This window comes from Gopherus evgoodei, chromosome 6 (assembly GCF_007399415.2).
Source record: "Gopherus evgoodei ecotype Sinaloan lineage chromosome 6, rGopEvg1_v1.p, whole genome shotgun sequence".
Classification (NCBI taxonomy): domain Eukaryota; kingdom Metazoa; phylum Chordata; order Testudines; family Testudinidae; genus Gopherus; species Gopherus evgoodei.
Window position 1 is genome coordinate 17,456,694 of NC_044327.1, and position 23,786 is coordinate 17,480,479.

The 23,786-nt window shown below is 44.0% G+C and overlaps 3 protein-coding genes across 3 annotated transcripts; 2 read left to right on the plus strand and 1 right to left on the minus strand.

Annotated features, from left to right (window-relative positions):
• Positions 1 to 9,546: 9,546 nt before the first annotated feature.
• NDUFB6 (NADH:ubiquinone oxidoreductase subunit B6) lies at positions 9,547 to 12,765 on the plus strand. Its single transcript, XM_030566177.1, has 4 exons — positions 9,547 to 9,775; positions 10,067 to 10,159; positions 11,872 to 11,916; positions 12,318 to 12,765. Exons 1-4 carry the CDS (start codon positions 9,596 to 9,598, stop codon positions 12,384 to 12,386), a joined length of 387 nt encoding a protein of 128 aa, XP_030422037.1. The 5' UTR covers positions 9,547 to 9,595; the 3' UTR covers positions 12,387 to 12,765.
• Positions 12,766 to 13,753: 988 nt separating this feature from the next.
• Positions 13,754 to 14,896, minus strand: SMIM27 (small integral membrane protein 27). Its single transcript, XM_030566178.1, has 2 exons — positions 14,706 to 14,896; positions 13,754 to 14,053 (listed from the first exon to the last, which is right to left on the minus strand). The coding sequence occupies exons 1-2, from the start codon at positions 14,790 to 14,792 to the stop codon at positions 13,943 to 13,945; spliced, it is 198 nt and encodes a 65-aa protein (XP_030422038.1). The 5' UTR covers positions 14,793 to 14,896; the 3' UTR covers positions 13,754 to 13,942.
• Positions 14,897 to 15,019: 123 nt separating this feature from the next.
• TOPORS (TOP1 binding arginine/serine rich protein) lies at positions 15,020 to 23,559 on the plus strand. The gene is made up of 2 exons (XM_030566176.1): positions 15,020 to 15,301; positions 19,978 to 23,559. The coding sequence occupies exons 1-2, from the start codon at positions 15,116 to 15,118 to the stop codon at positions 23,017 to 23,019; spliced, it is 3,228 nt and encodes a 1,075-aa protein (XP_030422036.1). The 5' UTR covers positions 15,020 to 15,115; the 3' UTR covers positions 23,020 to 23,559.
• The last annotated feature ends 227 nt before the right edge of the window (positions 23,560 to 23,786 follow it).

Genomic DNA, 23,786 nt, shown 5'->3' on the forward strand with positions numbered 1-23,786 from the left:
ACGCATGGTTAATGTCGTTATTTTCTTGTCCGAAAGAAACTTGGCATTTCGAGGAAGTAATGAAAAGCTCGGCGATCCTTCGAATGGCAACTTTTTGGGACTGTTTGAATTGCTTGCAAAGTATGATACTGTCCTCAGCGAACTTTTACAGAGAATTAAGAAGGCAGAGACACATGTTCAGTACCTCAGTCCACAGATCCAAAATGAGCTGATTCAACTTGTTGCCAGTAACATTCAAGAGGCCAACATAGCGCAGCTTAAAAAAGAAAAATATTATTCAGTTATTTTGGACTGTACTCCCGACGTGTCACATGAAGAACAGATGTCTGTGGTATTACGCTTTGTTGATGCAACGGTGAAGATGATGTCAATATTCGTGAAGCGTTTGTTGGTTTTCTTAATGTTCATGATACAACTGGTGAGGGCTTATTGGAAGCGTTTCTTGAAAAGGCAAACAACTTAGGAATAGACATTGCTGACATGAGAGGCCAAGCTTATGATAACGGCGCAAATATGAGAGGAAAGAATAAAGGAGTTCAAGCCCGCATGCTAGAAATAAATGACCGTGCCTTGTATGTACCATCTGGAGCTCACACTTGGAATCTTGCGATCTCAGATGCGGCAAAGTCATTGAAATATGCCATTGACTTTTTCGGTCTGATTAACAGAATATACGTTATCTTTTCTTCTTCACCTTCACGTTGGGATATACTTCAAGAACATATGCCAATATCTGTTAAAGGTTATCGGACACTCGTTGGGAGTCGAGAATTGATGCTGTGAAGCCATTGCGTTATCACCTTGAAGAATTGTGCAATGCTTTGTCATCTTTGCGAGAATATGCGCTCGAAAAGAAAGATGGCAATACAGCAACAGAAGCCGGTGCACTTTTAGACCATGTTACTACGTGGCCTTTTGTTCTGACTGTGTACACGTGGTACGATATACTATTTCACGTCAATAAAACCAGCAAATTAATTCAGTCACCAGATGTGTCAATTGACGTACTGCAGGCAGAAGTCGGTGCTACAATGAAGTTTTTGGAAGACTATTGAAATACAGGATATAACTCTGTGGTCACAAATGCACGTGAAATAGCAGAGCATATGGGTATTGAGCAGGTGTTTCCAGAAACCAAGAAGAGAATATTTGATTACGAATGTGCTGATGATTCAAGTCGTCTTTCTGCCAAAGAAAAATTCAAATCGCAGTTCTTTCTTGTTCTCACTGATCAGGCCATATCTTCTGTTTCGTCTGTCATCGAGAAAGAGAGAGGACTTGTCACGGCAAACAATTTTTTAACATACATATACAAGAACAGCCTTCAGGAGATATATCCGAATCTTTGCATTTGCATCAGAATTCTTCTGACCACACCAGTTACGGTTGCTGGTGCTGAAAGGAGCTTCAGCAGAATGAAACTGATCAAGAATATCCTGCGCTCAACCATGATAGATGACAGGCTTTCTGCGCTTGCAGTTATCTCAGTCGAAAACAAGATTGCCAGATCTCTGGACTATGATGCATTGATTAACCAATTTGTGGAGAACAAGGCTCGAAAGAAGCGCTTTGCGTAAATACAGAATACATGTACACTGTAGGCCTATGTATATATAATATGAACCCTGTATATTGTATAAAATAAATACCGCATTCCAGTTTCTGCATTGTAAGGGGCCCTGGACATATGTTCGGAGGGGGCAACGTTCTTTGTTGCTACGGCCCTGTAGTTCTGCAATTTCACATTTGAGTTCCTTCAGAACACTTGGGTGAATACCATCGGGTCTTGGTAACTTATTACTGTTTAGTTTATCAGTTTGTTCCAAAACCTCCTCTAATGACACCTCAATCTGGGACAGTTCGTCAGATTTGTCACGTAAAAAGAATGGTTCAGGTTTGGAAATTTCCTTCACATCCTCAGCCGTGAAAACTGATGCAAAGAATTCATTTAGTTTTTCCACAATGGCCTTATCGTCCTTGAGTGCTCCTTTAGCATCTCAATCGTCCACTGTCCCCATGGGTTTTTTAGCAGGCTTCCAACTTCTGATGTACTTTAACATACAGGGCCGGCGCTTCCATTGAGGCAAACTAGGCAATCACCTAGGGCGCCAGGATTTTCAGGGGGCGGCATTTTGCCGGGGTGAGGGGCGGCAGGCGGCTCCGGTGGAGCTGCTGCAGGCATGCCTGCAGACAGTCCGCTGGTCCCGCGCGGCTCCGGTGAACATCCCGCAGGCACGGCTGTGGCAGCTCCACCAGAGCCGTGGATCAATGGACCCTCTGCAGAAATGGCTGCGGCAGCTCCACTGGAGCCATGGGAGCGGCGCGTGAGGTGGCAAAATGGCCGTGCACCTAGGGCGCAAAAAACTCTAGCGCCGGTCCTGTTAACATATTGCTATTACTTTTTTACTCTTTGGCTAGCTGTTCTTCAAATTGTTTTTTGGCATTCCTAATTATAGTTTTACACTTCTTTTGCCAGAGTTTATGCTCCTTTCTATTTTCCTCACTAGGATTTAACTTCCACTTTTTAAAGGATGTTTTTTTTTAATCTCTCACTGCTTCTTTCACTCTGTTGTTTAGTCAAGGTGGCACTTTTTGGTTCTCTTACTGTGTTTTTTAATTTGGGGTATACATTTAAGTTGAATCTCTATTATAGTATCTTTACAAAGTTTCCATGCAGCTTGCAGGGATTTCACTTTTGGCACTGTACCTTTTAATTTCTGTTTAACTAACCCCCTCATTTAGTGTAGTTCCCTTTCTGAAATTAAATGCTACCGTGTTCGGCTACTGTGTTTTCCCACCACATGGATGTTAAATTTAATTATATTACGGTGAGTATTACCAAGCAGTCCAGCTATATTCACCTCTTGGACCAGATCCTATGCTCCACTTAGGACTAAATCAAATATTGGTCATCTTACAATGGAATTGGTTTTGGATTTGTTCATTGAGCTGTATTATCACCATGTGTCTGAATTTTGGACACATTATGGAATGTTGCCCTTTTATCACCATCTGAAGATCATCTGGACATGACCTCTCTCTGAAGATCTCAAAGCATTCTGCAAACATTATAGAACTAAGTTTCACAGCAATCCTCTGAAGAAGCTAGGTCTCAAAACCATTTGACTGATGACGACATTGAGGCAGAGAGATTAAATATTTTATCTACAGATACAGTGAGTCTGGGGCAGAATCAGGACTAAAACTTTATCATCGTGACTCACAGGCCTGTGCTAGACCGTGCTGCTTCCCATAATTCACAGGATGCATCTTTAATAGCTTGTTATACAATAAATTAATCTTTCATAAGCCACCTATTTGGTAAGTGATCATATCCGTTTTGCTTCAGAAGCCACTGCCTCATAAAATAGAAATCATTGTATTGTCTACAGCTTTAAATATCCAGTGGAACATTATTCACAGCATTGTCTTTCAACTTTCTCATTATTTTTCCTTTAGCCAATGTTAAAACCCCATTTTATTAGTTCTTCAAATGCTAAAATGGCTTCTGTATTTCCCAGTACCTTCTCACTACAGTAAGGGACCTGATTCTCCATCCTGTTGTGGCAGCATTTCCCCACACCCACTTAGTGCTCAGGTGTAAATGAACACACAAGGAGCAAGGTGATGGAGAATCAGGCTTTTTAAATGCTTTCCAACTCATCTCCCCTTTTTTAGTTTCAGAAACATTTAAGAATGAAAAAGCCCAGTGAAGCTGAATTCTTAAGTTTAATGGGAGGAAAAGGTGGGCTTCCTGAACCGCTGAGCCTGCTGCAAAGACTGGAATGGGGGCCCACAGTGCTAAGTCTGCCATTACAGATTAGTGAACATGGGACCATATGTTGTATTTTTCACTTATTCTGATGCAGGATGGTTATCTCAAGAAAAGGCTTTCGCTAAGAGAACATAGCTCTCATCCTGTGTCCATACCAGCTTGCTCTAATTTTTGGAGACTTCCATATCGCTCTCACAATTGCATCACCCAGTGTCTTGTATCTGGTTCAGAAATGACATTGAAGATAGCACTGCAACAAATTGTGACTTTTCAGAGAAAAGGACACAAGTGAGGCTCAAATGATTACCATGGTAACTCTTCTAGGGCTCGTGAGAGAGAGCAGATTTTACAGTTTGTGGCTAAATACAACACATACTGCACTGCAAGGTACGTACAACAAGAAAAGTAGGTGGGGCTAATTCAGTGAAAGTGAGATAGGTTGCAAGAAATCTCACAAAATAATTATAAGCTCTTTGGGTCAGGAAGAAACTTTCGGGTGTTTGTACAGCACCCAGCACAATGGGGTCCTGGTTCGTGAGCAGAGCTCCTAGATGCTACAACAATACAAATAATCAATTACAATGCTAATAGCAAAACCCTCCCAGACCATTAGGACCTTCAATACCAGGAGACTGAACTTCCCCAATAGCAGGGGAGAGTGTGTGATGCAGGGACAGAGCTAAAATTGTCTCCCTCAGCACTGACTCCTATCAAATGTTCATAATGTAAATGCAGTTGATTGCCACCTAACTCCCAGCCCTCCTGTTGGTGGCATCACATGGAAAGCATGAGCACTCAGGTGTTTTTACCTTTGTCAGCTGGAGGTGGATCAGTGTCCCCTAGGCCTTTTGCTTCTTAAATCCAAGCCAGTTCCCAAAGTGCTCCAAGGAAGCCATTCTTATACTGCTGTCTTCCTGAAGGGAACGGATCTGGATGAGACCTGAAAGACAGCAAGTCCTTTGCATTTACAGACTAATTCCTCCCCATTGCTGGAACTGTAATAGTTAGTGAATAGGCTTTTATCTGCCACTCTCTGAATTTTGAATTTTTCATTTTCAGAGATTCATCTAACCCATTCCCTGGATGTTTGGAACAGGGCTGGAATCAGATAGGGTTTCTTTGGGGGGGGAGTGACCATTTTTATAGCATTAGCCCTACAGTTTACTGTAAGTCATTATGGGATGCTGACATCAAATTGCTATATGGCTACTATTTGCCTTTGAATTTTACAGTAGCCACTATTAACAGATAGCAACCAAACAGTGTTTTATTCTGTGCACACCCTCCTATATAAAGCCAGAGAGCCTCAGGGCTGTACCATCTCTCCTGTCCCCACAGCAGGGATTTCACCTCCTCTGCTGGAGACGTTGACTGTCTTCTTAATATAATAGTAACATGGACTAATAATGGGCAGTTTATACTAGTGAGAAGCCTAAGCATACTGGTGAAATCCCCAGGCTCCTGCCCCATTCTGTATTTCCATCAAAGAAGGTTCAGGCTAGTAGGATTATCTGCATGGAGGCAGATATCCTGATTATCTTCAGCTGCTGCAGAAACTTTGCTAGGCTTGTCAGTGCCATTAGGAAGGTCATGGAGTCTTATGCCTCATACAGGCAGTTCACAAAGATCTCCAGGATCTTGTCTATGTGCGCTTTGACCTGAAGCCAACAAGAGATGCAAAACGGTTCTATTAGCTGGTCCCTGTGGAATTTTTGTGTGTAGGTAAGCATGGTTACAGTAATGAAAATAAAGAGTAATAAGCAACATGGTTGTATTAGGATTGAAATTAGAGAGTTTTTTTCCACATTATCATCTAGGAATGGAAGTACAAAAGGAGAATTGGAGCATTTCCTGCCTAGAGATCCATGGCTGAAGTCGTATCCCTTTCCTCCCACATGATGCCATAAAGAAAAAAAGACTGAGGGGGGACCTGATAGTCTTTAGAGGTGTGAGGGGCTGTTATAAAGATGAGTTAGTCAATTGTTCTCCATGTCCACTGAAGGTAGGATAAGAAATAATGGGCTTATCTGCTGCAAGAGAGATTTAGGTTAACTATCAGGAAAACTTTCTAACTATAAGGATGATGAGGCTCTGGAATAAGCTGCAAAGGGAGGTTATGGAATCCTCTTCACTGTAGGTTTTTAAGAACAGGTTAGACAAACAGCTGTCAGGGATGATCTTAGTTTACTTGGTCCTGCCTCAGTACAGGAGGCTGGACTTGATGACTTCTCATGGTCCCTTCCAGCCCTACATTTCTATGACTCTATGAAAGAGTAACCTGTTGTATGACCTCCATGGAAAAGGGGAATATAGTCTAAGAATATTTTAATGTAGTGTAAGGGCAGAGAGACAGTATGACTATACCTGTGGGACAGCCTTAGGCCAGATACAGATAAACTTTTCTGTGTGAGAGCGTACTGTCCCCCTCAACTCCCAGTGATGCCTGTCTGGTCCCAGCAGGAGTGGGCTTCCTGTCAGAATCCAGTTGTCCACCACTTACTGCATGAACTTGCTAATTGTTCCTCATTAAATTATTCCACAGAAAACCAGGCTGGGGGGACCATCCAGTGTGAAAGGTGTCTGCTGGTGGAATCTCTTAGGAAGCAGGTAGGAGAACTACAGGAGGAGGTGCTAGGCTGAGGAGCATCCATGCACATTAGAAATTCATTGAGAGTATTCATATGGAGACCTCCAAGGCTGAGGAAGCTATCCAGCTAGAGAGGATTTCTGTCTCACCACTGTGGAAGGAGGATATGGTTCTGTCACAAGGAGGACACTGGCTCCCTGGTAACTTCTGGCAGCAGGCAGTGCTCCACCCCTGCTCCCAACCCACTGACCATCATGATAAAGAACAGTTATGCTGCCCTGTCAATGAGCGATGAGGAATTGTCCCAGAAGGTGGAGGAGGAGAAACTATGTACCTCCAAGGCTGGAGGGATCGCAGCCACCACTCCCAGAAGGAGACATAGGTTAGTTGTGGTTGGTGACTCTGTTCTGACATCCCAGGAGGTATGCTGCCTGACAGGGGCCCATATCCGAGATACTGTGGAGGGACTGTTGAAGATCATTCAGGCCTCTAACTACTCCCCAGGCTGCTCATCCATGTGGCACTAATGATACTGTGAGGTGTGAACCTGAGCAGATCAGAAGTGACTACAAGGCTCTAGGAATAAAGGTGAAGGAACTGCAGGCACAGGTGGTGTTCTCTTTGATCCTTCCAGTCAAGGGTAAGGGACCAGGCAGAGACAGATGCTGTCTGGCTGCCAGGATAGTGTCACCAGGAGGGCTTTGGCTTCCTTGACCACGGGATGCTGTTTCGGGAAGAAGGACTGCTTAGCAGAGATGGGATCCACCCAGGTGCGGCTCCAGGCACCAGGGCTCCAAGCGCGTGCCTGGGGCGGCAAGCCGCAGGGGGCGCTCTGCCAGTTGCCGCTAGGGCGGCAGGCAGGGTGCCTTTGATGGCTTGCCTGTGGAGGGTCCGCCAAAGCCATGGGACCAGAGGACCCTCCACGCTTGGGGCAGCAAAATGTCTAGAGCCGTCCCTGGATCCACCTATCGAGGAAAGGGAAGAGCATCTTTGGATACAGACTGGCTAACCTAGTGATCAGGGCTTTAAACTAGGTTTGACGTGGGGAAGGAGACAAAAGCCCACAAAGGAGACAAAAGTCAAAGAAATATGGAGACCTGGGAGAAGAGTCACAATCTGCGGGGGAGCATGGACTGTTATAGCAGGGATAAGGGAGAGACAAGATAGAACATAGAGTGAAAATCAAATCAGTATCGTAGATGTCTGTATACTAATGTGAGAAGTTTGGGGAATAAGCATGGAGAACTAGAAATGCTAGTTAATAAACACAACTATGACATGGCTGGCAAAACAGAAACTTGGTAGGATACTCACATGACTGCATTATTGGTATAGAAGGGTTCAGCTTGCTAAGGGAGGACAGGCAGGGAAAAAAGGGAGGAGGTGTACACTCGGGATGAGGTTGAGATGGAAATAGGAGACAGATTCTGTGCCTCAGCTCCCCATGTATGAAGTGGTGATATAACCTCACCTCGGTTGGGTGTTGTGAAAATAAACCCATTAGTGCCTGTAACAAACTACGTATTACAATGACAGCACCATAGAAAAATCTATAAGGAAAGTAATTCTGCATTTGTTGTGGGGTTTGGATGTGCAGTAAATAATGCCTGGGGCAACACAAGGAATAATGAGGATACAAAGAAATACCGAATGGCTCCCAAGTCAGTGAGCACCATCTATGTGTACACTGGATGAGGCAGGGGTCTGGTGTGAAATATAGCGTGTGATGATGCAATTGAAACCTGTACCATGATCCCCAAGAGAGCTGAATGAAGGTTACAAAGCTTTAAATATAGAATTGCTGCACTGGTGAGTGCTTGACTTGGCAACCTTAATGTCTTTTTTGTGTAGGTTTCTGGGTTTGATGTTACATGGAGCACACTGTGTCCTGCTGCTTTGGCTGTTTCTGTTAACAGCTCAGGGAGGTGAACTCAGGCCTGTTTCTGCACTAGATGCTCTGGTCTGCCCCCGATTTGGGAAGAAGTCAACAAATTCCTGTGAAATGTTTCGATTCTGCATCTTCCAAAGGGAAATGTTCTGTCTGGCACTCCCAGTTCTCACCAGCTCCCTCGCCAACCCCTTTCCCATACACCAGCTGTTACCACCCTCTCCCACAGCTTCCCCTCCATCCCTTCCCCATGCTCCAGCCTTTAACGGCCCCAGCTCCTCCTCCATCCCTGTCTAGAGTGACCAAACGTCCTGTTTTTAAAGGAACAGTCCCATATTTAAGCTCTCCCACAGGTGTCCTGACTTTCTTACAAATGGGCAAATTGTCCCATATTTTCTGTCTCCTCCCACCTCAATATTGGTGGGTTCTGCTGCTGGCCAGATCCCTGCTCACCATCTGGCACCTACCAGCGGTGAGCGGGGGGTACAATGGCCGACAATGAGTGTGGGTGTGCAAGGCTGGTGATGGGGTGAAGCTGCAGCACCCGGGGCCAGCCGCTCCCCCTGCTGGTCCGGGAGCAGCGCAAGGACACAACATGCAGGCAGCCTGCCTGAGCCCTGCTGCGCTGCTGGACTTTCAGCGCCCTGGAGATTGCGATCAACTGGCAGAGGCTCCAGGATTGACCAGTTGATCGTGATTGACAGGTTGGTACCATTGAATTGTATTTAATTATGGCTCTGGGCCGCAATTAGGGTGACCAGATGTCCTGGTTTTATAGGGACAGCTCCAGGTTTTGGGTCTTTTTCTTATATAGAGTCCTATTACCCCCATCCCCCATTCTGATTTTTCACATTTGCTGTCTGGTCACCCTACGTGCAGCCCCTAGAGACCCTCTGTTAATCCAACCCTGCCAAGGGCTGACAGTGAGTGAGGGTGGGGGAGAGTGAGTGACGGGGAGGGGGCGTGGCCTCAGAAAACGGGCAGGGCAGAGGCGGGGCAAAGCTGTTCAGTCTTCCGCAAATAGAGAGCTGGCAACTCTCTTCAGCCCCCTTCCCCTATTCAGCTCTACGCATGCGCGCTCAGTGGCTCCAACGGGCCTTTGTAGATTCGGCCTCCCAGCAGCAGGGGGCGGAACACATTTATCCCTTCCTAATAGCCTCTGTGATTGACAACGCAAGTTACCGGAAGCACCGAGTCTCCGCTTCCGGCGTCGGGGAAGCGCATAGACTGCCCCTCTCCGTGCGCCCTAGGGAGCGTGTGTGGTGACGCCAACAGAGCGCGCCCCTTGCGGTGTGTCCTGTCCTCGGGAAGGTCGCGTTTCCGGCGCCGGGTCTCGGGGCTCGGGATGACTGGCTACACCCCCGACGAGAAGCTGCGGCTGCAGCAGCTGCGCGCCCTGCGGCGCCGCTGGCTCAAGGACCAGGAGCTGAGTCCGCGCGAGCCCGTCCTGCCCCCGCCGAAACTCGGGCCAGTGGCCAGCTTCTGGGAGCGCTTCCTGCAGCCGGGCTCCTTTTGGCGGCTGCAGGTCAGCGAGGCCCGGGTGCCCCAACCCTGCCCTGCTGAGGCGTTCCCACCCCGGGGCAGCCTTGATCAGAGGGATTCCCTAGCCCCCAACCCACCCCTGCTGGGGGGTTCTCCTGTGAATAAATAAGCCCAGAGACTAAAGCCTATCAAGCCAGCCCTATTGAATGCTAACGTCACTTAAAAAGAACTAGAAGTTTAAAAGCAAAGCTGGTATTAAAGGTTGAAGTGGGGGCTTGTATATACTAAAATGTAAGGAAAAGTAACACTGAATCTCATTTACTTTTATTTCCAGACTTTCAAGCTGTACAAAGCTTGTGTATTTACTGTAACTGGGATACTTATTCCTGCCTGGATTGTTCACTACTATGTCAAATACCATGTAATGGTAAGTATAGAAACCTGCATGTTGTATTTGGGTGCAGAAGGTATATGGTGGACCCTGCAAATACCATTTACTTCGCTTTGTTGGAAACACTTCCACTTTTTCTCCTTAAAAAAAAAGCCCATACTACAAAAAACACACCACCTGTGATCCACCATGAAGTAAAAAGTTAAGGGCGATTGCACCTGAGAATTCTTTTGCATTATTTTTGTCTGGGTACGCTTTAGTGGTGTTGAAAATATTTCACTTGCAGGACTAGAAAACTATTCAGAGCTTCTGGTTTTCCACTTCAATAGACAAGTGTCATTTGTTGGCACACTATGCAAAGAAACAAATTTCTGTACTTCTTGAGATGAACACAACTGTTTTGTTTCTTTCTGCTTAATATTGATCAGGCTTACATTTTTTCTTTTTTTAAAAAACAACCCTCCTTCAGTCTATTCAGTTGCTTGTTTCTTGACACTGTTTTTATCTATAGGCCCACTGAGCAAATATATGCACTGGGATTAAGCACTGAATGTTAATCACTTGCCTGCAGTATTGATTCTACAGTTAAAATAAGAAAAAATGCCTTATGAATAGGCTTGGATTAAAGAATTTTGGGGCCCTGTATACTTAGGAAATTGCCCCCCCCTCCACCTGCAGTAAATTAGCCAGCAAAGCTCCCTCACCCATATATATATCCCACCCCACACAGACCTCTGAATGCTCCTCACATCCCACATAAACTCCAACCACCATTCCCTATCCTCAACACACATGCCAGTAGCCCTGACATACATGTTCACTGTAGCCCACAACCCGCAATATCCCCTACTCAGCTGCAACATTCTGGCTCCTATCAGTTTATAACTTAATATGTTCCCTCTGTCAACATCCAGTGACGGGTGATTTCACTGAGTACCTGTGCCTCCCTCTAGTAATCAATGACTCCATTCAGTATCCTTCACTTTAGGCTGTTCTGTAACATATGTCCACTTAATTTTATCAAGGTTATTCATTTCCCATTTAACTTTTCTAGAATAGTTAGGCTTTTCAGTCTTGGAAAGCTAACATTTTTAGCATCAGAAAACTTGGAAATACTTACATAAATATTTCAAAGTGACAATTGAGAATGGAAAAATCCATTAAGTTGCATTTAGTTTATTCTAGGGAAAACCAAGTTTTTCCACAACCCACATAGGGAGAGCTACATATTCTAATGAATGTTTGCAGAGTAGCCTCCTTATGTTTGGACAATTTTATGTTGCTTCATCTATATGTTTGGTCAGACAAGGTTAGTTCAAACTGCATAAGCCTTGATGATTAAGAGGTTGATTTGTGTTTTGTTTGTAGCTGACTTGTACCCTGGTCTTGCTCACTCCTGCTTCCTTACTAGTCACTGACAGAATAAAACTCACTGCTCTCCTGAAGAAGTAATAACATGATCATTACACCACGATTCAGTGAACACTCTTATTAGGCCATTGCCTGTGGATGTTTAGCCAGGGAGAGCCATTTCATATATAAAGTATTTTGAAGACTTGTCCTGTTTGAGGTGTTTGTATTCTGTATACTTCTGGTTTTAAACTAAGAGTAACCTAGTGGAGAGAAGCTGGGACTGCTTACTATTAATTGTATTCAATGCTTTACCTGTATGGCAATATGGAAAACAGCTTTTTCTAATCAGCCATCTTTCAGAAAGCTTATCCTGACTAATCTGTTTTTTATTGCAGAAAATGCCATATGGTATTATTGAAGGGAAGCCCAAAGTATTCCCAGTGAGTTAATTAAAATTAATATTTTCTCGTAACATGTTGGCCTCATGGATAAAGAAAACAAATGGGAAGGGAGTGGTGGGTGTGTGAGGGCAGCAGTGGTACAGGGAATAAAATTAAAGTAACTTCAGTACTTTGGGCAATTGGTACAGAAATGTTAAATGCTGACTAAGGGAAACAATGTGATATAGACCTTTAGAAGCATCAGTATTTTATTCAGAATGGATAATATTGCCTTGAAAGCTTGTTTCGCCAACAGCAGTTGATTCAATTAAAAGAGATTACCTCACCCATATTGTGTCTCATAAAAATAATAGTACTTTTATGCACTTGCATATTATATATTTTAGACAGTATTATGACCCATGACAAAATATTCACCATAATATTTTTTATTTCATTAGGGTGACAAAATTCTAGAGACAGGAGAAATAATCCCACCAATGGAAGAAGAGCCTACCGGTCATCATTGAAGGTTATAAACTCCAGCTTTGTTCCTATAAAAATGTGTTAAATATTTCCAGATATGTATATAAAACAATAAAGTTTCTTCCAGGAGACTCTCATGTTATCTTATTTCCTTCTAGGTATAGCAGGAATAGCAAAGACCATTTCTAGACTTTTCTTTAATGCAAGGCAAGTTAAGGAAGTTACTCACCTAGTAACAAAATGTTCACGATTGACTGTATGAAATGGACTCTGGTTGTAGGCTTTCAGTCCAATGTACTAGTAGTAATACAGTCTTCTTGTGTTAACAGGCATTTATCAGATTATCTGCATTTTATCCATTTTAGCAACCAATTATATATCTCTAGTTATGTATTTGTATTTAATCAAACAGGAAGATACAGCCAAAAAAAAAAAAAATCAGCTCAGCAGGTAATCACAAGTGCAGTAAAATTTAAAAGGCATTTTTGGAAAAGTAACTGTCCCACTTTTAAGTCAGATATTATTGAGAAATAGTTTTAATAAGATATTAGTTTACATAGCCTCTTTGTTTCATTTATTGTGGAAGTCCTACTAGAACTCTGAATACTCAAGCAATATTGTGAAGTTTATAAACTACAAAATCTTACAATTCTTTTTTTTGCAAAATGACCTATATGAGAAGAGTTTGGTAAAACATGATAGCTTTAACTGTATGAATCAACAGCAAAATAAGATGAGTAAATAGAAATAAACTGTGACAAATAGTGATTTGTACTCACATTTCTTGTACTCACATACTTGTTCCTTTCAGGAACTAACTGTATTTCAAATACTTGATCCACTTCATTGACTAGCAGTATTCCAAAATTCCTCAGCCACCCTGGACCTGACTATTCCTGAAGGTCAGCACACCATGTCACTAGAAGATAGTGTGATCTATGTCACTGTAACATTTGTGACTAGCACTTTGCTAGGGGCACAGCCAAGATGCCAGACACATCTGCAGACCTCTTAAACACAACTCGGTTGAGGCTGCTGCAGTTACACTTGTTAATCCATCAATGAAAAACTTTACCATAATCAATATTAATAGGAAAGAGTTGATATGGATAAGTTGTTGCTGAGTAAGACTATCTGCGGGCCAAATACTATTAAAATGAACTGAAGGAAAATGTTGTATCACCTTTAAATAATGTTACTTACTGCCATATCATTGGACTTAAACATGTGTATCATATTTTAAACATTACAAAATCTTTAGCAAAGAGGTCTGTAAAAGAGAAGACATTCAGCAAACCAACTGAACATACACTTAGTGTACATTTCTTCCTTGGCTGCTGCTTAGTCTGGTGCTCATTTTCTGTTTTATTAGGAAAACTCAGTGTCACACAACATGCATTGCCTGTATTTCTGTTGCTCCTTTTAATTGTGCAGGAAGCTTGATTTTTTTTTTTCTTGAAGCCTTCTGCCACTGTTAAACTTAAATTATGTGATAACTTCTCAAACCATTAGTCTGGAAATAATCTTTTCTGTCCTCAAATTTGGTTTTAAGTGTATTCAGGTGTGAAAATCCAGATGCTGTCCATCTGTACTGGTTCCTTTAAAAATTCAGCATTTGATCAGGGTAGTCCTTCTCAAGTTGCCACCGAGCTGCTATTCGTGTTGCATAAATAACATATCCCCATGAAAGTAATACAATGGTGAGAAGAATCTGTTAGAAGAAAATATATAACGTTTGGAAAGGTAGGTATTGTGCATTACCAATATAAATTTCAGAGTAGCAGCCTGTTGGTCTGTATCCACAAAAAGAACATGAGTACTCCAGTTCTTTTTACCACTATAAATGTTTACCTTTATTGAACATTGGTCTCAAATTTAAACTATTTGCAAAGGTCATCAGTTACCAGCCCTGGCCTAAAAGTTTAGGTATCCAATCCAGCCATTAATGAAATACTGATTATATAGGGTAATGGTGGGGACAGGACTGGCAAAGTACCTGCCCGCGTTAGCATGGTATTTTCAGGCTCTGAGCCATGGCATTTAGTGCTTCCCAGGAAGATGGATCTCTGGCTCTCTAACCCCTCCTAGGCCCTGGAATGGAAGGTTTGAGGGAAGCAGGTGAAATGCGCGGTGCGGAGGGTAGCTGCGCCCCTGGGTTGTCCCGCAGGAGGCGGGTGGAAGGTACCTGCTGCCCACGCAGGGCTGCGGCCCGTTCCCCCAGCCAGGGGCGAGGGACCGCCGGGAGCGGAGGCTTTGCTGCACGCCTCTAACAGACCGGGAGCAGGCCGCAGCCGTCCCTGCTCAGCGCCGGGGAGGGGGTGGTGTAGGCGCGTCCCTCCCCGAGGGACGGCGGGGGCACCTACCAGCGAGTAAAGCCTGTCCCGGGCACGGCGGCTCAGCGGCGCCATGGCGCGGCGCGCGCGTGGAGCACGGCAAGGGGAGATCACCATGGAGACAGCTAGACGGGCGCGCGCTCCGAGCCACCATCTTTGGTCGGGCCTGGAAGCGCCTACCCTGCGCAAAGCGAGCTGTATTAGCGGGTAGTGAAGTACCTCAGGGCGATGCCGCCCGGAGTCAAGATGGCGTCCAGGTCACGTGCTCGCTGTTCGGCCCGCTTGGAGATTGCGTAAATCGTGGAGTTCCGAACTAGTCTTTTCCGGTCCCAGCAGCCCTTGCGGGGCGTCGGTCTTGCCCGGGGCCCGGGTAGCTCGTTGTGTAGAGGGCGGGTGGCTACTGGTCACTCTCCGGGCCCGGCCGCGGGCAGGCGGCTTCAATGAGTGACCCGCTGAATTACCTCAGAGAGCGGGGGCGCCGCCGCCGCCTTCGTCACAGGAACGAAGAGCCGCGCGCGGGCCCCGGCCCGGGCCCTGCCCTCTGCCGCCGTCAGAGACTCAAAGCGGCGGACACGGGGCAGCCCCGCGTGGAGGGCGAACCGCCCGCACCGGACAGCGGCGCCGCTGTGAGTGAGCCGGGCGGACGGGCAGCGGGACGCGGGAGCCGCCGCGCCCTTGCCGGGGGAGGCCTCCGTTGCTTTCGCTCGGGCAGGGGGAAATGGCGGAGTGGGGGGTTGGGACTGAGAGCAGCGGGTCTGTGAGGCGGGAGGGCGCCTGGGCCTGACAGGAATCTGTTAGGCTGGTTCGGGAAACGCCCCCCCCCCTCATCGGGGTCAGATCCTGCACGTTCCTGCGAGGTACAGGTAAAAAGCCAGGATCTGAGTGCCGGGTGCCTTGTGATTCAACAGGTGAGTTGTCAGTAGCCCCTCCCCGTCCTCTGAGCTCTTGCAGGGAGAGGAGTTGGGATCAGCAGGAGCTGGGGAGACTGAGCAGAGAGTGAGTACTCCGGCAACCCTGCCCAGCGCTCCTGCTCCGGCTGGATTCTGCCCGACTTGAGTTAGATCTGTGTGTAGAGAGCGTGAACTTACAGACACGTTGCAGCCTCCTGCCACTCATTACCTTAGTGGTAGGCTGAGCTGCTATGACAGATTAGTTGAACTGGCTATATGGAGAGTTTGACAGCAATGTACAGTGTTTGTTAGTTACCAGCTGTCTCCAGGTAGGCTTCCTAGAGGGAGTAATAGAGTTCCCATCATTTGGACATACTTTCTGTTTTCAAAACGGGTCAAATAACTGTTCTAAATAGAAACACTGAGCCCAACTGTACATGACCACAAAAGACCACAGTGAGACTTATCAAGTCAGTTGTCCAAGGTTTCATATTTCTCATTCACTTAAAGCCTGAAAATTTAGCAGACCACACTCCAGTCCTTAATATCACAATCATAGACGAATTAGAAATACTTTGAATTTGAAATTCTCAGTCTGGGGAAAATACTTCAGTGTTCAAAAATGAAGTTGCTGCACACACCTTTGTATAGACTTTGATTGTCAGCTTGTCTTGTTAAAAAAAATATCAATTCTTAATGTTTTTATAGTACATCTGTTCACATGTTTGCAACAATTGAACTGTATACAAATTGTTATGCATAACAAATTAAAGTTATGTTTATGGTCAGAAAACCAACTGTTAGAGTTGTTACAGCTGAATTACTGACAGACTACAATTTACTTCTCTGAGCATTGCTGAGTCTGTACAGCTGTTGATAAATAACTTGGATTATATGTTGGCACATGTATCAATTGAGTTGTTATCTGAGTTCTTGTCCAGTTATATTACAGGTCTAGCTGGTAGAACCATCTATAATTTTGAGTGCCTGACACACCATCTCTCCCCCTTCTCCCCCACTGCTTTCACATTGCAAAATGTCAATTAATTGGGCTGAAATAATTTCAGCAAAAATGGTTCAGCTGTTTCTAAGATCAAGATTAGGGAAGACTTGTTTTGCCCACATTAATAAAAATTGTTTTATTTTGTTGAGAAGCTGTAGTGCCTCCATGCTTTGAAATTTTGGCAAGGGATTCCCCTGGTGTTATGGGTGGACCTGCTGCTGTTTCTGGGGGAAGAAGAGGAAGGCTCAAATATGGACAAGTTATAAGCTTTTCAAAATTCTCTGTTCACACATGCTCAGTAGAGACTTATGAGTTTGGCAACTAAATACTGAAACTGAAGATTATTTGGAAGACGCATGCTGCAGTCAGGGCCTCAGGGGCTGAGTAGGACTTCACTTGCAGTTGCTGTTGCTGGCTGTTGGAACGCCAGGTTCTGAGAGCAAGGAGACTGTAACTCCTGTGCTGTCAGTGCTCCCCCTGCTTGTGTCTAGGAATTTGGAGGAAGAGCAGCCTGACTCAAATGTGGTGGGTTTGAAGAACCCGTTCTGAGTGGGCAGAGAGAAGTAGGTTTAGCCAGGAGTCTGCTGGAATTGGGCTCAATCTCCCAGAGGCTACTGAAGCCAGTTCGGGAGATTTTAGACCACTGAAAGTCTGGTGATGCAGTGGGGCTACGGCAGGCGCCCTACCTGCCCTGGCTCTGCGCCACTCCTGGAAGTGGCTGGCATGTTGTGGCTTCTAGGCAGAGCTGTGGCCAGGGGGTCTCAGTGTGTTGCCTCCATCCTGATCGCCGACTCTGCAGCTCCCATTGGCCGGGAACTGGGACCCATGACCACTAGGAGCTGTGGGGGTGGTTCCTTCAGGCAGGGGCAGTGTGCAGAGCTGCCTGGATGCCTCTGAGCCTAGGAGCCGCTGCTGGACATGCTTCTGCTTCCATGAGCCACCCGAGGTAAGCCCTGCCTGCCCGGAGCCCTTACCCCCTTCCACTCCCCAAATGCCTGCCCCAGCCCCCACCTGCACCCAAACTCCTTCCTAGAGTCTGCACCCCAATCCCCTGCCCCAGGCTCAGCCCAGAGCCCCCTCCCACATGCCAAACCTCTTGGCCCTACGTTCCGGCCCATAGCCCGCACCCCAATCTCCTGCCTCATCCTGGTGAAAATAAGTGAGAGTGGGGTGAGGGGAGAGAGCTACAGAGAGAGGGGAACTGGAGTGGGGCCTTGGAGAAAGGGTGGGGTGGGGTGTGGCCTTGGGGAAGAGGCAGGGGGTGGGGCAAAGGTGTTTGGGTTTGTGTGATTAGACAGCTGGCAACCCTAGGGAGAAGATATATAAATTGGTTAAGGAGCCTAGGGTGAGTGGGAGGCTGGCACTGTTTGGGCAAGCAGACTGTTTGGGGAAGGGTGGCAACTGAGGTAGGATAAGAGGTGAGGGTGGTGGGGTGGATGAGAACTTTCTGGGCAAGCAGCTAGGGGTTAGACTGAAACAAACTAGGTAAGGAAATTGGAACAAGGAGCTGGTGTGAGAGAGGGCAATTTAGACTAAGATCAGATGAGGATCCAGAAGTTAGTTGGAAGGGATCGGGAATTTGGACTGGTAATTAAAGACTATATCAAAATGCATATGCACAAAGGGGCTGAATTAATTCTGGCATTTCCTAACTTTTGAATACTTCACTTTGCAACCTTAATATTATTGTAATATAGTTTTTGTGTGTATAGTATTAGCTGCGTCAGTAATACACTTTGTTAGATCATGATTACTGATAATAGTATAGAGACCAAAAATAATAGCAGAATTAATATGATGGTCAGCTTGATCAGACACTAGAGAATTAACCATCTTCCAAAAAAATACATTGTTATATGAAGTCGAACAACCATGAGAAACGTGATCTTTTGTGGAAATAGCCAACTGATGATACCTTCCCTAGTGTAGAAAAGATCAACCACTATAATTATTTACCCTTTGCACTAAAATGTTATAATAATTTGAAAAATAAAAGCCTGCACCCAAAACAGGAAGCTTGGGAGGGTGGCAGCGTCTTAGAATTCCTAGAGCTTATGTATGAAGTTGTCTGCTTGGCTGGTGATGTCAGAATGTTAGTAAAGGTTGTTCTAGGAAGCCTGCGACCCTTAAACTGGTATTTAAAAAAAAAACCCCAAAAAAGAACCCACCAACACAGGGCTTTTTTAAAGGCAAAAGCTCTTAAGTTCTTTGTTACTTTAAACAAATTTGCTATATGTCCATACCTGTTTAAAAGTATTTGCCCAGAATAAATATATGTTGATGTCAACAGAAGTCATTATCCGCCGTAAGGTGTGTCATGATGTAAAAATCAAGTGCAGAAGTGTTGCTGAAACAGTGATCTCCTCTGACTATCCATAGAAGAATTTGAGGCATCTTAAAATGATTTGTGGCCAGTCACAAACATGCTTCTCCATACTTTCCCACCACTTGTCTCACTCATTCAGATGCACCTTGGCCTGTGAACAATTGGCCAACAAAGTAGTGCTTGAGCAAAGCAATACTGGCTGTGAGTAAAACTGACTAGGGGATAATTCATTCCCAGTCAATTTCCCATAGCAGCATTATGCAAAATAAAGTTGACTAATCAGTCAGATTTTGTCTGCATCAATCCCAGAAGTTGCTTTATACATGGAAGGACTGCAGAGGGAAACTGGCTGTTGACCTTGCAGAGGTTTCTGGAAAAGGATAAAGGAAAATAAAAAATAGTAGACACTTATAAGGTGGGAAGAACAAACACTAAAATGAAGACAGGAGAAGCTGAAAGTCAGAAAGAACGGGAGTAACTCTAACATTAGTGATTTACATTTTTTTCCAATTATTGAGAATTGTGGCTCATCAAAGCTTAGAGATGAATAACCAAAATGTATATTTTGGTAATCCACTGAACAGACTATAGGATAGTAAACCAACCTGCTCTTGTGTATTGATCTAAAATGTTTTGGGACACAGATGTGGAGCTACACTTAAAAATAAAGACTTTTGGGCAATTCTCTGCCTAATAGGCCAGATTCTCAGATGGTGTAAATCAGGATAGTTCCACTTCAATGAAGAATCTCAAATTTACATAACATGAGCATCTGGTCCCATATATCTTTCGGTTATTCCTTTGCTCTGTTTGCATTAGGATGTTATTTAACCACCAATATTTCCTAAATTTCTCGGGGGAGAGACTGCAGGGGGAGTTTAATAACTTAAGCAGTTACATGTCAATTTCTTCTGGTCTGATGGGTTAGTAGTGTTTGCTGCTGTTCATTCCTTATTTTTGACTCTCAGAAAAAACTGTTACAAGCTTAGTTGTTTATTTGGTTCACCTTCATATCACTTTTTTTTTAATCAGGAAAAGTTTAGCAAAGCTGTTATTGATCTTTGCCTCATTTTTCTTTTGTAGAACATAACATCAGCAACTGAGGAGTTTACGGTGGATAGCAGCTTTTCACCTAAAGCTGGCACAAGCAAGCTGCATCAGACAATGCCAACAGATACATCTCCAGACTCTAAATGTCCAATCTGCTTGGATAGATTTGACAACGTGGCCTATTTAGATCGTTGCTTGCATCGGTTCTGCTTTCGTTGTGTACAGGAGTGGTCAAAAAACAAAGCTGAATGTCCACTCTGCAAACAGCCTTTCCATTCGATCTTCCATACAGTGAGAGCTGAAGATGATTTCAAGGAGTACGTACTCAGGCCTTTGCAGAATGGCTCTTTTGCTAGCCCTGATGGGCGGAGATTTCGTTACCGTACTACTTTAACAAGGGAACGTCATACATCAGCTTATCCTCGAAGGAGTTCCTCTTCTCGAAGAACACTGTCACCTCCAGATAATGGGATATTATTTGAAGGATTATCTGGTCAGCCAGTAGGGCAAAGAGATGGAGGAATTCATCAGATGATTAGACGGCTTGCATCAAGAAGACAAGCTAGTGCAGAGGGTAGATCACTGCATCAAATTCAAGAACAAGATATAATTAATTTCCGAAGAGCTCTGTATCGTTCTGGTGTGCGGGTTAGAAATATTCAAGATGGTGGTCGTTATAGAGACATTTCAGCTGAGTTTTTCCGCCGGAACCCCGCTTGTCTTCACAGATTAGTTCCATGGCTGAAGCGTGAGCTAACAGTCCTGTTTGGTGCCCATGGGTCTCTAGTCAATATTGTACAGCATATCATCATGAGTAATGTGACTAGATATGACTTGGAGAGTCAGGCCTTTTCTGATGACTTAAAACCTTTTTTGCTCCATCGTACTAACCACTTTTTACATGAATTCATTAGCTTTGCCCGATGTCCTTTTAACATAGAGGCGTACGACCAACATGCCAATTACGATTGTCCTGCTCCTTCATATGAAGAAGGAAGCCAGTCAGAATCATCAGTTATCACAATATCTCCAGATGAGACAGATTCGCAAGAACCAGATCATAATGCATCCACAACTGGTGTTGATCGGGCACCTTGGGATGATGAAACTCCAGGGCCATCGTATTCCAGCTCAGAGCAGGTTCATGTTGCCGTGGCTTCTCCTTTGGATACTTCAGAAACTTCTGATGAAGAACCTAGTAGAAATGGAACTGAACTGCAAGGGCAGTTAAAAGATAATGCAGCCCCAGATGGTGACACTGATTCTTCTTCAGAAAACTGCGTCATTGTTGGGTATGTTAAGCCATTAGCTGAAAGAACACCAGAGCTTGTTGAGCTGTCCTCGGACTCTGAGGAGTCAGTTGATGATGGGAAAAGCGAGGATGTGAAGAAACCACAGTCCATCCAGTTTCACGTTTTTAGTGTCAGCGATGCTAGTGGGTGCTCATCGCCATGCTCTCCTATATCTAAGGATGGTAAATATAGCCATAAAAGCAGCACCTCACCCTCGCATAAGAAGATGAAGTCAAAAAAGAATGAGAAAGATGCAACTGAAATAGAAGATTTGTCTATAAAGGACTCTTTACAAAGTTCCTCTACAAGAAGGGATAGAGTGTGCTCTCCGTGCAGCCACAGATTATCCAGAAGGAGGAGATCAAGGAGTTCAGAATCATATTCACAGCACTCTCGCAACAGAGACAGCCATGGCCAGAGAGCCAGGAGGAAACATCACAGCAAAGAGAGGTTAAAAAGTAGACTGTCAAGAAGCAGAGATAGTAGCAGACATAGGAGCAGAAGAGATAAAAGGAGGTCAAGACCTCGAGACATAAGTTTATCTAGAAAAAGCCAGACAGTGTCTCTAAGTAGTGAGAGCACTATATCTAGAGATGTCAGCAGGTCAAGATCCCGGAGTAATGATCATAGCAGAAGAAGATCAAGGAGCAGAGACAGTGATCATTATTATGTAAGAGATAATTACCAAAGTAGATACCAGTGGGAGTACACTTTTTACAGTAGAAACATGGACAGAGATGGCTATGAATCCTCATACAGGAGGAGAACTCAGGCCAGAGCTCATTATTCAAGGCAGTCAGCTAGTCCAGAGTACAGAATACAGTCCTTTTCTGAAAGGACAAATACTCGAAATCATAGAGGTCACAATGAAAGCAGATATTACTACTATGAAAGACGCAGATCAAGGAGTCGATCCAGTAATAGATCTCGGACTGCTTCTGATAGAATGAGATATGAAAAGCCTAGTGGAAAAAGGAAATACAAAACTCGCCACTTGGAAAATGCACACAAAGAGAATGCAGCAAGCCCTTGTGAAGGGAAAGGAAGTGATGTGCAGAAGTCTTTGTCAAAATACAGTGGTTGCTACAAAAATCAGGACAGCCTTTTAGACAACCAAGCAGGCATTGGGACTAGACATAAAAAGAGGAAAAAAAAGTCAAGAAGTCCAAGTGTAGAGATTATTTATGAAGGAAAAGCTAGTGACCCAACCAGACATCACAAAAAGAAAAAGAAAAAGCACAAGAAGAAACACAGGAGACATCACTCAGGTAACTCATCACATTCTTCTCCAGTTGTGATTACAATTGACAGTGATAGTGATAAGGAGACTGGAATACAAGAAAATACTGAGTGTGACAGTAGTATCTCTTGGACAACCACAACCCAGTTAAATGAGAGAGAAAATGAGACTCCATCTCCTGTCCTGGGAACAAGTGATTGTAAGCATGAGTACACAGTAGATGGTGAAAGTGGACTGTTGGACAAGGATTCCAGTATTACTACCACTAGGGGAGACTTAGGTGATGACCCTGGAAAGGTAGATCGCCAATTTCAGGAAACATCAAATGAGCAGTCTCTTGCAGTGGCAGATGATAGTAGTCCATCTGACATGGGAACTCTACCGAGCAATGTTGAAACTATACAAACTGAATCAACCAGTCAGTTGCCTTCTTCCAGAGCATCATTTGTAGGGAGTTCAGAGAGACCACCTTTGATATTAAGACTGCCAAAAAGACTTATTGACAGATCATATTGGCTTGACTCCCCAGAAAAAAAGGTGTAACAAGTTTTACACTTAACTGTTTTAAAACGATGAAATCCTGAAAAGAAAACACCTGGTGTGGTTTGTGTGTGTAAGACTGTTTTTTAAAAAGTGTCTGAGAAATGTGTAAAATTCCTGAATTTATGCACTTTTAAATCCGAGAAAACAGAACGTTGCTAGTAGTTTAATTTTTTTTTCAGAATAAGTGTATAAACCTTTAGAAGTTGTAATTTCATAGAGCCATACTGTATTCACATTGTGTAAAATATATCCATGGAATCTTTCTAAGTTGTTTTTTTTTAAAAGAAAAAAAAAAAGCACCTGAAGTCAGAAAATAGATTTTCTGATGGTTGCTGTTTTTATTTTATAAAAGAAAAAATGTATAATTCACAAAACAAATTCATGTTTAATTCTGCCATCGTTTTAATCTGCATGGTTTAGCTTGAACTCTGCCAACATGATGTCAATGCCTTCTGTACAAATGTTGAACCAGACTGCCATTGAAGTAAACATAAATTCTTTGAGAGTCCCAATAAAGCAATAAGACATTTTTAAATCAAATTTTGAACACAATGTAATATGTACTTTCCAGGCATATCATTTGTCTTTAAGACTGGTATAACTTAAAACTGTGCATGGAAAACCATTAAGAAGAAATCTGGATCTGAGCTGTTCATGTAAAATGACAAGTTTAGCAGACCGCATACCTGTGCATCACCATATTTTTTTCCACATGTCTTTTTCCACGTCTTCAATCTTGTAGTGTATGCACTGCAAAGAAAAACACC